This window comes from Myxine glutinosa, chromosome 6 (assembly GCF_964187855.1).
Source record: "Myxine glutinosa chromosome 6, kmMyxGlut1.1, whole genome shotgun sequence".
In the NCBI taxonomy this organism is placed as follows: Eukaryota; Metazoa; Chordata; class Myxini; order Myxiniformes; family Myxinidae; genus Myxine; species Myxine glutinosa.
Window position 1 is genome coordinate 18,450,713 of NC_136266.1, and position 11,211 is coordinate 18,461,923.

Here is an 11,211-nt window from a genome sequence, read left to right on the forward strand (position 1 = left end):
TTTGAGGCAATGTTTTTATGGCCGGATGCCCTTCCTGACGCCAACCCTTGGTCACGCTCTTCGATGCGCAGGGATACTGTGTACCTATTCTAAACCGGGGTACACACCGGGATCATTCATCCCAGCAAGCTGGTACTCGATTTGCCGACCTCGGAAGGATGACAGGCTGAGTCAAGTCAACCCCCCTGGTGTTAATTCAGCGATCGACCGGGATTCGAACCCAGGATCCCAGGATCCCAAGCCGGCACCCTAACCGCTAAGCCAACACCAGATCCAGAAATGACTGGCACTGACAAATCCTTCCTCTCCTCCCCCCCCCCCCCCCCCTTCTCCACTCCCCACTCTCTCCTCTCCCCATCTCCTTTTAATGTCAGCATGTAATGCAATGCATCGTTCGCTTGAAAAAAACAATTTAGATCCATTTATTTGTGAAAAACCTACGTGGCCTTGAGGCCTCAAACAACGCCAAATTTTTAAGCATTAATAAAATCAAAACCATAGACACCATAAACACGCCACTTACCTTATTATTCTCAGGGAACACTCACCTCTTTAAATACCCATATGTAGACCCACTCACGTAACCACAGCACCGACGCAGGCAACTTGCTGCAGTTCCTGTACACCAGAGGTCGAGGAGGACTTAGAACCTATATGGGGTGAACAAAATGGTGACAATTTGATTTTGAAGCCCCACCCAAAACGGACAGACAGAGGGACAGAAGAACAGACTGATGGAGAATACATATATATGATTATCATTTTCTAATGCAGTACTGTACCATGTACTGTTGTACAAAAAGTCATGAGACACTGATGGTTTTATTGACAACGCATACCAAATAAAATGGGTTCTGGTTCATGGTTCCTGGTTCCTTAGTAATGAGAGAAGGACCTTGGTCAGGAAGGTGAACAAGAACTCAATGGCCACTCTGACAGAACTACAGAGTTCCTTGGCTGACATGGGAGAACATGCCAGAAGGACAACTGTCTCTGCAGCACTTCAAAAATCTCGGCTTTATGGGAGCGTGGCCAGACGGAAGCCACTCCTGAGAAAAAGGACCATGACAGCATGCCTGGAGTTTGCAAAAAGGCATGGGAAAGACTAAAAGACAGAGAATGGGGCAAAATATTCTGTGGTCTGATGAGACGAAAATTGAACTTTTTGGCCTGAATGCAAAGCTCTATGACTGGTGGAAACCGAGCACAGGTCATCACCCATCTAACACCATCCCTACCGAGAAGCATGGTGGTGGCAGCATCATGCTATGGGGATGCTTTTCAGCGGCAGGGACTGGGAGACTTGTAAGGAAAGAGGGGATAATGAATGGAGCTAAAAATACAGGCAAATCGTTGAGGAGAACCTGCTTCAGAGTGCAAAAGACCTCAGACTGAGGTGAAGATTTACATTCCAACAGGACAATGACCCCAAGCATACAGCAAAAGCTACACTTGAATAGCTTCAGAACAAGAACATGAAAGTCCTTCAGTGGACCAGCCAAAGCCCAGACTTGAATCCCATTGAAAACCTGTGGAAAGATTTGAAGATGTGGAAAAAAACCATGTCAGTGGGAACTTTTTTTTAATAGAAATTTTTACAAAATAATTAAAAATGAACTCCATAAATATCTAATTTACATAAGTATTCAACCACTTGAGCCAATATTTCATAGAAGTGCCTTTGGCAGGGATTACAATTTTGAGTTTTCTTGGGTATGTCTGCATCAGCTTTGCACATCTGGATTTGGGGAGTTTCTGCCATTCTTCCTTGCAGATTTGCTCAAGCTCTGTCCAATTGGATGGGGAGCGTCGGTGAACTTTCCACAGCTTTTTTTTTTTTTTCCACTTGCACATCTTCAAGTCAGTAAGCAATGTGTGGAGGTGGCCTAGGATGCCATCTGCAGAGAGTTTGGAGAGCAAGAGGGGATGCCAGACTGTGTAGAAACCTCGAGATATCTCTAGATGGCCCTGATCTCAGATGGTCCTGGTTTTTGTGTCCTTGTCCGGACCGCATGCTCTTGTGGGCCTCATTCGGTCCGTTGCTATGTTAAAAGGAGGAAGGTGGGATTATCCACCATTCCATGTATGGTATAGTATGTCTCCTAGCTTTTTGAGATTGTCTGTTTGATGTAGTTGGGCCTTTCATTACTCCTGCCAGGGAGTAATGCATTCGATCGTGTCCATGTGTGTGTGTGTTCGTGTGTTTGTGAACAAGATATCTGGAAAAGTTCTGAACGGATTTGGATGAAAGTTGGAGGGATGATTGCCCTTGGGATAAGGAAGAATTGATTAGTTTTTGGTGAAGCTCAGGATATTATTCCGGATCCAGGAATTTTTTGAAGGATTGTTTACCATTGGAAGATAGGGCTCATTTTTTTTTTAACATTATCTTCTATATATTCTATATTTAACATTGTGATATGAAAATAGTTTTCATATTTGTTGTAAATGTAGTTTAAACTCGTGGTTATGCGTTAGAGCGGTGTATTTTGTTAGCAGCGCCGTCTTCAAGGTTCTTTTTTTTTCTTTCTTATAGACATATTGTGTCATTTTAAAACCACCAAAGTGTGTATTCGGTTTCCCGTTTCATAAAATGTATCGTTTGATACGTAAAATGCTTTAAAACTGTTTTTTTTTTAAACCTCAGAAGAGATATCAACATTTACCTCAGTGAATGTCAATTGCGGTGTCCGTTGATGAACTTATAAAGACTTAGGTGACTTATAAGTGTGACAAGCATGTGCACGGGATTCATCCCAGAAGAACGAGTGGTCGCATTAGCTTGTACCACTTAAAATGAGCGAGTTTTGTTTTCACGTTTGGGCCAGTTTTACATGTTGTATCCCTAAGGAATGAAACGAACGTTTTTCTGGCTTACTATTTTATTTGAAGTCACACATGCCTAAAAATACACTCACCTATATATAATTTAACGCTGAATCCGAAAATGTAAGTGAAATTGCCTTGTTTTTTTAAACATTATCTTCTATATATTCTAAATATATATCTGTGCAGTGTCTGTCTTGTGTTGTCTTGTCTTGTGTTGTCACTGAACTACTCCCTCAAACTTTTGTGAAATCGTACTATTCCAACTTGACCCACGGCGGGAGTATGCGCTCTACTGAGTGGCGTTCTAGTTTATCATTGAAACTCCATTAACGTCTCCCATTGGGAATGAAACAGCAATGAGTCTGTTCTCTGACTTTGTCCTGTGTCTGTTGATGATACTTGTAGCGATGCAAATCAGCCTCACACTTGGGCGATTCTTCTGCACCTGAATGGGCATCCCATGACTTTTGATAGGATAGTGCATGTCCATGGCCTTGTGAAGCAGGCTAAATGCAGAGAGATGTATCTAATACATATCCAATTCCATATACAGATATCTTACAGCTGTCACGTTTCTCTTTATTTTTATTTCTCTCACTTAAAGAGTCTGTATAATGTCAACAACAAAGGCCAAATTTGTGTTCCGTTTTCAAATGCTTGGATTGTTGGACTTGACATAAATTATGCATAAAGCAAAAGCATCCTTTGTGCATTCAGTCATTTTGACATCACAATTGATTCCATTAGAGTGGCTGGGCCTTTTCCTCGAGTGGAAATTCATCCAGTTTTGATAACGTTCCAAATGTCATTTCTCTCATGACATGCACCTGGAATTCTTCCGGTGTGTCATATCCTTGATGTGTTTTGACATTAAGTTTTTGGTAGTCACGGGCAGGCTGGCTGATGTTTCTGTTTTCTTTCATTCCATGTTGCAGAACAACAACTGTCTGCTGCATGACTTGGCTATGCTCACAGCACAGAGTTTTCTACGAGAACCAGCACACGATGGACTTCTCTCACTGCACCGGTGCACAGCACTTACCAACCCTCTTTGTGACCATTCTGGCATTATATGTATATGTATATATCGAACCGTGGCGTCCGTCCATGCATTTGTCTGTCTCCAGTTTATGGTGGCCACTTCCTGCACTGTGTTTGAAAAGCTGCGCACGCAGGCCAAGCTCAACATTCACTTTTGAAATGATGAATAATGTTCACAACAGGCATGAATAATGTTGATGCCAAATTTTATTTGGCAAGAAGGATAGTGAATAACGTAAATTATTCCCCTCACTGGGGACGGGTGCTTTTGCTTGTATATTATACGTATTTATATAATGCGAAGCATGGTGTCTGTCCGTATGTTCAGCCATCTCCCGTTTCTGGGGGCCGCTTTCTGCTTTTGAAAAGCTCCGCATGCAGGGAAGGCTCAACATTCAACCAGAAGAAATGCATGAAACCAAATGAGAAACATTTTAAACGTATAAATACAACATGGGATCGTAGTTTGTTTATTAACGGTGTGTTAAAATATGACCTGGGCTGACAGGATAGGCCAAGGGTATGCAAATTTGCTTCTAAGCTGTCTAGCCTGGGTATGAATCTTGGCCCAGCTAAAAGCTATCATCATGATGTTTCACAGACTGGATGAATCGTCAATGGGTGTGCCATCCCTCCGATGGACGATAAACTGGGCGTCTTGTTTACTGACATTAGTTGGTGGATGTTAAAGAACTCCAGTGTCCTTCACAAAGAGTATGCCAGCTATTGGTGGCACCATGGCCAAATTACAAATTCCTGCCCGTACTACTTCTGGGAAGGAAATGGCAAACGACCCAGTATAACAATTACCCAGCAGCTACTTTGGCAGTACTGAACCTGCCTTAGGGCAGAACAACAGTATATTTCCAGTAAAACCCCAACATCCACGGGTTCGACATTCGCAGAACCCAAGTACTCGCTGTTCATAAAATGTGACGTGCTTCTACATTCGCGGCCCTGTGTTTGGTGCAGGTGCAAAAACTTCGCCCACCAGCCGTATGAATTACACAGTTCTAAAACCATTGACGTCAGCAGCGCATAAACACAAAGCATCTCAAACTAACCATGCACATAACAGTTCTAAAAGCATCTTCCACATGCCACACATAAAGCAGCTGTACATGCGCATAAACCATCCCCCACAAACAATGGTCTGGTCACACTACCCATCCTCGATCTACCATCTACCACCAATCCCTGCACAACCATTTATGTAGAGCGTGTCCTGGGTTTCATTCTTTCTTCTCATCCCGCTGCATTGACCTACTGCGATTCCTTGCTTTTGTGCACATCATTCGATCATGGGTCCTAAACGTACGAGTAGTGTAGGAGATGTGTCCGCCACCAAGAGTCAGAAAAAAAAGTCATGAGCCTGAGCCAGAAAGTGGAGCTGCTTGACCGACTATCAAGGTGTGAGAGAACGACCTTTGTGGGCAGGCATTATGGTGTGAATAAGTTGACTGTACGCTACATAAAGAAAAACGAGAAGGCGATTGGTGAAAGTATTGCGGCGAGCGCAGTACCCAGCACCAAAGTGGTTACCCAGGTCAGGGGACGATCATAGAAGCAATGGAGAACGCATTAAATATGTGGAGCGAGGACAATTCCCAGAAGAACATTTCTTTAAGCGGATCTTTCTTCAATCCCACTCCTCCCTCCAGGTCTTTAAAACAGCTGTTCACCACCATCTCATGTCTTTCCCCATCCAAAACCTTGATCTTTTCTACCCCTGTTAATTCCATTTTCTCTCCGGAAAGTCCTTGCAGTGTCGATTTGTTTTATCCCGTGTACCCCTCCCCAGCCCTCTCCCTTCCACAGATCTCCCGATGTCCCTGTTCCCTACTGTTGTTGTGCTTCCCACTCTCTCTCCCCCTCTTGTCTCCCACTCCCTTTATTATATATTATGTGTGTTAGCTCTTACATGAGCCTCAACTTGATATACAAAAAAAAAAAACATGGACAAGATTAAATATCAAAATTGCAATTGACACTTAAAAAGTAGTAATTAAAAGTGCTAAAATACCATGACAGGGTATATACAAAACGAACAATAAACTAGATTGGCACTTCGTAGAGCGCATACTTTCACTAAGCTGAGCATTTTCCGTTTTGTATCCACTGATGGGCTGGATCTGAACCAAAATCTAGTCAGCTTGTTCTTGTCACCAAACCAACTCATCCACCAAGCTAATTCGTCCACAGCTTTTTGAGATATCGGGCGACATATCGTTTCTTGCACTATCTCACAATGGTGAAGAATCACTTAAAAATTATAGTATCCAGATCTGGATCGTCACGAAAATATAACAAAATTCATCCTTGTCACACACCCAACCTGTCCACCACGTTTCATCCAAATCCATCCAGAACTTTTTGAGATTTCATGCTCGCAGACAAACAGACAGATAGAGGGGTTAAAACACAACTTCTGTCCATCTTCGGTGGTGGAGGTAACAGTGCCTCACATAAGCAGAGAAAAACTGAAGATAGCTCAAATGGGTTTGAACAAGGAACGATGGCTGGTGGCCATTTATTGAGTGACAGTACTGTACTTATTAATTCTTCATTGGGCCAACTAACACATAATACAAGTGCGCTGTTCCTCCTGTCTGTCTCCTGTGTGCACATCAGCAATGAAGGAGATCATGATTTCATGCGCATAATTGCCAACGAGGTGGCCGACGAGGTAAGATGCAGGGTCTTCTTACCGCAGGGACTACGTTGGGCCTGGATTCCTAAATTTAAGTTGTTTTTTTTCTCCTTTTTTGAGCATGTGATGTCCAGAGAAGCTCCAGACTGGGATTCTGATCGTGTACAATGGGCCTTGTGTTGCAGAGATTCCTAGTGTTCCTCACGGTGGGAGATGAGAATGCAGCGGGTCTTTTTCTACTGTCTGGTGCCCAACAGGCCGTCGCTCAATTGGGGCCCAAGTAAGTGTCCAAATGACAAATTAATTAATTTGTCTGTTTCACGGATGTATGTATATTTAGCCCCGAGGAGCCAAAGAAGAAAAGGATTGGATACGTGTCAGTATACACTACCGGTCAAAAGTTTTAGAACACCTCAATTTTTCCAGTTTTTATTGAAATTTACACCGTTTAATGTCCAGTGAATAAACTGAAATGGTACAAAGGTAAGCAGTAAACTGCTCGAGGTAAAAAAAAAAAAAAAGTTTAGGTTAGCAAAAACGGGAAAATAATGCAAATTGCACAGTTATATTGTAAAAAAGGGCCTTCTTCAGGGAACAAGTAAGGGGTTAACAACTTACAGCTGTTCTGCAGCAATGTATGTAAATTAAGCCTTGAAAGTTGATGCGAACAATTCCTAAAGGTGTCCCAACCTCTGCTGATTCCTTGATTACAAACCCCCTATCTGTATAAAAGCAGTATTGGAACAGACTGTTATTACACCCTCTGAAGCATTATTTGGACAATATTGCACTGCAGGAAGTAGTATATTGGAAACTGGAGGAAACTCTGACACAAAGATGTCTGGCAGACCCAAAGCCACAACAGAATCAGAAGACAAGTTTCTGAGATTCAACAGCTTGCGTAATAGGCGGCTCACAGGACAACAGCTTCAAGCACAGCTCAACACTGGTCGAAGTAAGCAAGTCTTAGTTTCAACTGTGAAGAGAAGACTTCTAGATGCAGGTTTGACAGGTCGAGTGGCAGTAAGAAAGCCATTGCTAAGATGACAAAATAAGAAAAAAGAGGCTTGCCTGGGCCATGAAGCACCGCCAGTGGACAACTGAAGACTGGAAGAAGGTCTTCTGGACCGATGAATCAAAATTTGAAATCTTTGGTTCATCATGCAGGGTTTTTGTACACCGTCGAGTAGGCGAAATGATGGTTCCTCAGTGTGTGACACCAACGGTCAAACATGGGGGAGGATGCGTGATGGTCTGGGGCTATTTTGCTGGATCCAGAGTTGGCGACTTGCACAGAGTGACTGGCACCCTGAACCAAAAGGGCGACCAGCCGACCACAACATTTTGCAGCGCCATGCAATACCCTCTGGTATACGCCTAGTTGGTCAGGGGTTCATCCTACAGCAAGGTAATGACCCTAAACACACCTCCAGGCTACGTCAAAACTACCTTCGAGGAAAGGAACAAGACGGTAGGCCTCAAATCATGGAATGGCCAGCACAGTCTCCAGACTTAAACCCCATCGAGCTGGTTTGGGATGAACTGGACAGAAGGGTGAAAGCAAAGCAACCTACAAGTGCAACACATTTGTGGGAACTTCTGCAACAGTGTTGGGAAGAACTTCCCGAACAATATTTGATTTCCATTGTAGAAAGAATGCCACGAGTGTGTTCGGCGGTTATATCTGCAAAAGGTGGCTACTTTGCTGAGTCAAAAATTTGAATTAAATTTTGTTAGACAAAATTATTCTATGATTTCTTTTTTCACCTCCAATTGTTTATTTGTTCTATGCTTAATTCCAGAGTACATTGAGACATTAAACTGTGTAAATTTCAATAAAAACTGGAAAAAATGAGGCGTTCTAAAACTTTTGACCGGAAGTGTACCTGTAATATACAGTACCACTATGTTTACATTTACACAGTCTACTTAAAGCAATGGTCTCATACCGCTTTGTGACCACATTTGCACTGTCCTGTTGTCAGTGGCTGATGTTTCAAATGTTATTGCACCTTTAGTCAACCTGTGTGTTTTGGGATCTGTTTACCAAGTTTGGCGTACAAATGGAATTGTCAACTATCGCAACCCACCTGACCACCTGTGTGCAGGGTGGCAGAGATTTTGGAAGGTCGAGGGGCCGCAAAGGGTGGGCGCTTTCAGGGCAAAGCCTCCAAGATGTGCCGGCGATCCCAGGCTGAAGCTCTCATTCGCACTTACCTCTCTGAGTTTCCACCCTGTGAACAGTAACGGCACCTGAATTCGGCATCGGATGTCCCAGGTGGATGCATCCTTGCACTGACTTGAACATTTTTTTCTGAAAGCGATATACTAAATAATTTATGTTTATAACATGGGGAGTTACTTAACTTCTGTGTGACCCGTAAATGTCCGTTCCTCGTCGGCTTGACATGATCGATAGTTTTCCCGATTGTTTTCACCTTTTGAGTATGTTCTGTAGTCATAGTAACAAACAACAATTGGTCATACTCGTAATTTCATTTGAATATGGATGTCCATTAAATTGCCTTTGAAATGTAAAATTTTATTTTTTCTCTTTTCTTTTTCTTTCTCCACAATCTTCTGTGTTGTAATAGGAATGCTTCTTCATTAGGAAAAATAAACATTTGTTTTCGGATAACTCCTAGAATCGTTTTCTATCTTGCTGATCAAAAAAGGTATGCACAGTCACCTCTGAGCTCTGTAACCTGGGTTCGAATCTCGAACGAGCTATAAACTGCCGTCCTTGTGTTTCGCAGGTGTAGGGCATCAATGTGTGCGCCGTCCATTGGAACTACGTTCACCTGGAGGACCCGTCTGCCATCACTGATGGCGTTTGTGGTCATGAAGAGTCGGCGAGTTATCGCTGGCACCCTGAACAAATTACAAATCTCTGCACACTCAGTCGAGTCCCCTGCATCAGAGTGGTGACCTGTCCAGGAATCATTCCTGCCTGGAAACTTGACGAGTCATTTGGAATTGTTGTGATGTCAATTCATTCTAAAGATTAGACAGGTTAAATATTGTTACCTCCGCCACCGAAGGTGGATAGAGGTTATGTTTTCACACCTGTCTGTTTGTTTGTCTGCGAACAAGATCTCAAAAAGTTGTCGACGGATTTGGACGAAACTTGGTGGAGAGGTTGGGTGTCTGACAAGGACAAATAGATTCGATTTTGGTGAAGATCAGAATATAGATTCGGATACAAGTTATTTAATTTTTTAAGTTCTTCTTCACCATTGAGAAAAGCGATTAAATAACATGATATTTAAAACAGTTATGGACGAGTTATGACTAAACTTTGTGGACGGGTTCGTTAGGTAACAAGAACAAGCCCATGAGATTTTGGTTCAGGTCCGAATCCAGATCCGGCCTATTATTGGGATACAAAACAAACTGATGAGCCTGGTGGAGGTATGCACTCTTCCGAGTGCCGTTCTAGTTACATATGAATTATTTCCGGCATTTTACCTTTGGATCTGGGAGTACACATTAGTCTCGCACATTCCCAAAGGAACACGAAAAGCAATTGTAATAGTGCTGTGTCAGTCAGTGAACGAGTGAGTCTCCATTGGTTCTCAGATCTACTGTAATCTATATACCACGGTGAGGCTCTGCCTTGTGAGATCCTGTCAGTTTGAACTCCTGCAGGATGTTGATGTGTTTGGCATTACCGTGTGATCACAGCTCATGATGCTGCGATCCCCGATATTTTGTTACTCCCGCCAGGGAGTAATGCATTCGATCGTGTCCGTCCATGTGTGTGTGTGTGTTTGTGCGTATGTGTGTTCGTGTTTGTGAACAAGATATATGGAAAAGTTCTGAACGGATTTGGATGAAAGCTGTTGGGATGATTGCCCTTGGGATAAGGAAGAATTGATTAGTTTTTGGTGAAGCTCAGGATATTATTCCGGATCCAGGAATTTTTTGAAGAATTTTTTACCATTGGAAGATAGGGCTCATTTTTTTTTAACATTACCTTCTATATATTCTATATTTAACATTTCGATATGAAAATAGTTTTCATATTTGTTGTAAATGTAGTTTAAACTTGTGGTTATGCGTTAGAGCAGTGTATTTTTTAGCAGCGTCGTCTTCAATGTTCATTTTTTTATTTATAATAAAGACATATTCTGACATTTTAAAACCACCGAAGTGTGTATTAGGTTTCCCCGTTTCATAAAATGTATCGTTTGATGCGTGTAATGCTTTAAAACGTTTTTTTTGTTGTTGTTTCTTTTACCTCAGAAGAGATACCAACATTTACCTCAGTGAATGTCAATCGCGGTTTCAGTATTTGATGAACTTATAAGTGAGACCAGCATATGCACGGGATTCTTCCCAGAAGAATGAGTGGTCGCATTAGCTTGTACGACCTAAAATGAGCGAGTTTTGTTTTGACGTTTGGGCCAGTTTTACATGTTGTATCCCTAAGGAATGAAACGAACGTTTTCCTGGCTTACAATTTTATTTGAAGTCACTCATGCCTCAAAATACACTCACCTATATATAATTGAACGCTGAATCCGAAAATGTAAGTGAAATTGCCTTGTTTGTTTTTTTCAACATTATCTTCTATACATTCTATATATTGTTACAGACGCGGTTTTGGATGTTAGTTTACCGAGCGGTTTGGTATGACCGCGTCTGCACAGTTTACCCGATTCTACTCGAACGTTGGCCAAATCGCGCTA

General features: G+C 42.3%; 1 protein-coding gene across 2 annotated transcripts in view; it reads left to right on the forward strand.

The window, feature by feature from the left end:
• The window catches only part of AARSD1 (alanyl-tRNA synthetase domain containing 1), a 30,124-nt gene extending 19,457 nt beyond the window's left edge, over positions 1 to 10,667 (forward strand). Inside the window, exons 9-13 of one of the 2 annotated variants that reach the window (XM_068098428.2) lie at positions 3,765 to 3,856; positions 6,502 to 6,556; positions 6,706 to 6,800; positions 8,629 to 8,798; positions 9,277 to 10,667. In XM_068098428.2, the coding sequence (XP_067954529.2) occupies positions 3,765 to 3,856; positions 6,502 to 6,556; positions 6,706 to 6,800; positions 8,629 to 8,767 (381 nt within the window). In that variant the 3' untranslated portion in view covers positions 8,768 to 8,798; positions 9,277 to 10,667. Of the gene's footprint in view, positions 1 to 3,764; positions 3,857 to 6,501; positions 6,557 to 6,705; positions 6,801 to 8,628; positions 9,159 to 9,276 lie in introns of those variants that run through there. The other variant, XM_068098427.2, reaches the window with a different exon arrangement.
• The last annotated feature ends 544 nt before the right edge of the window (positions 10,668 to 11,211 follow it).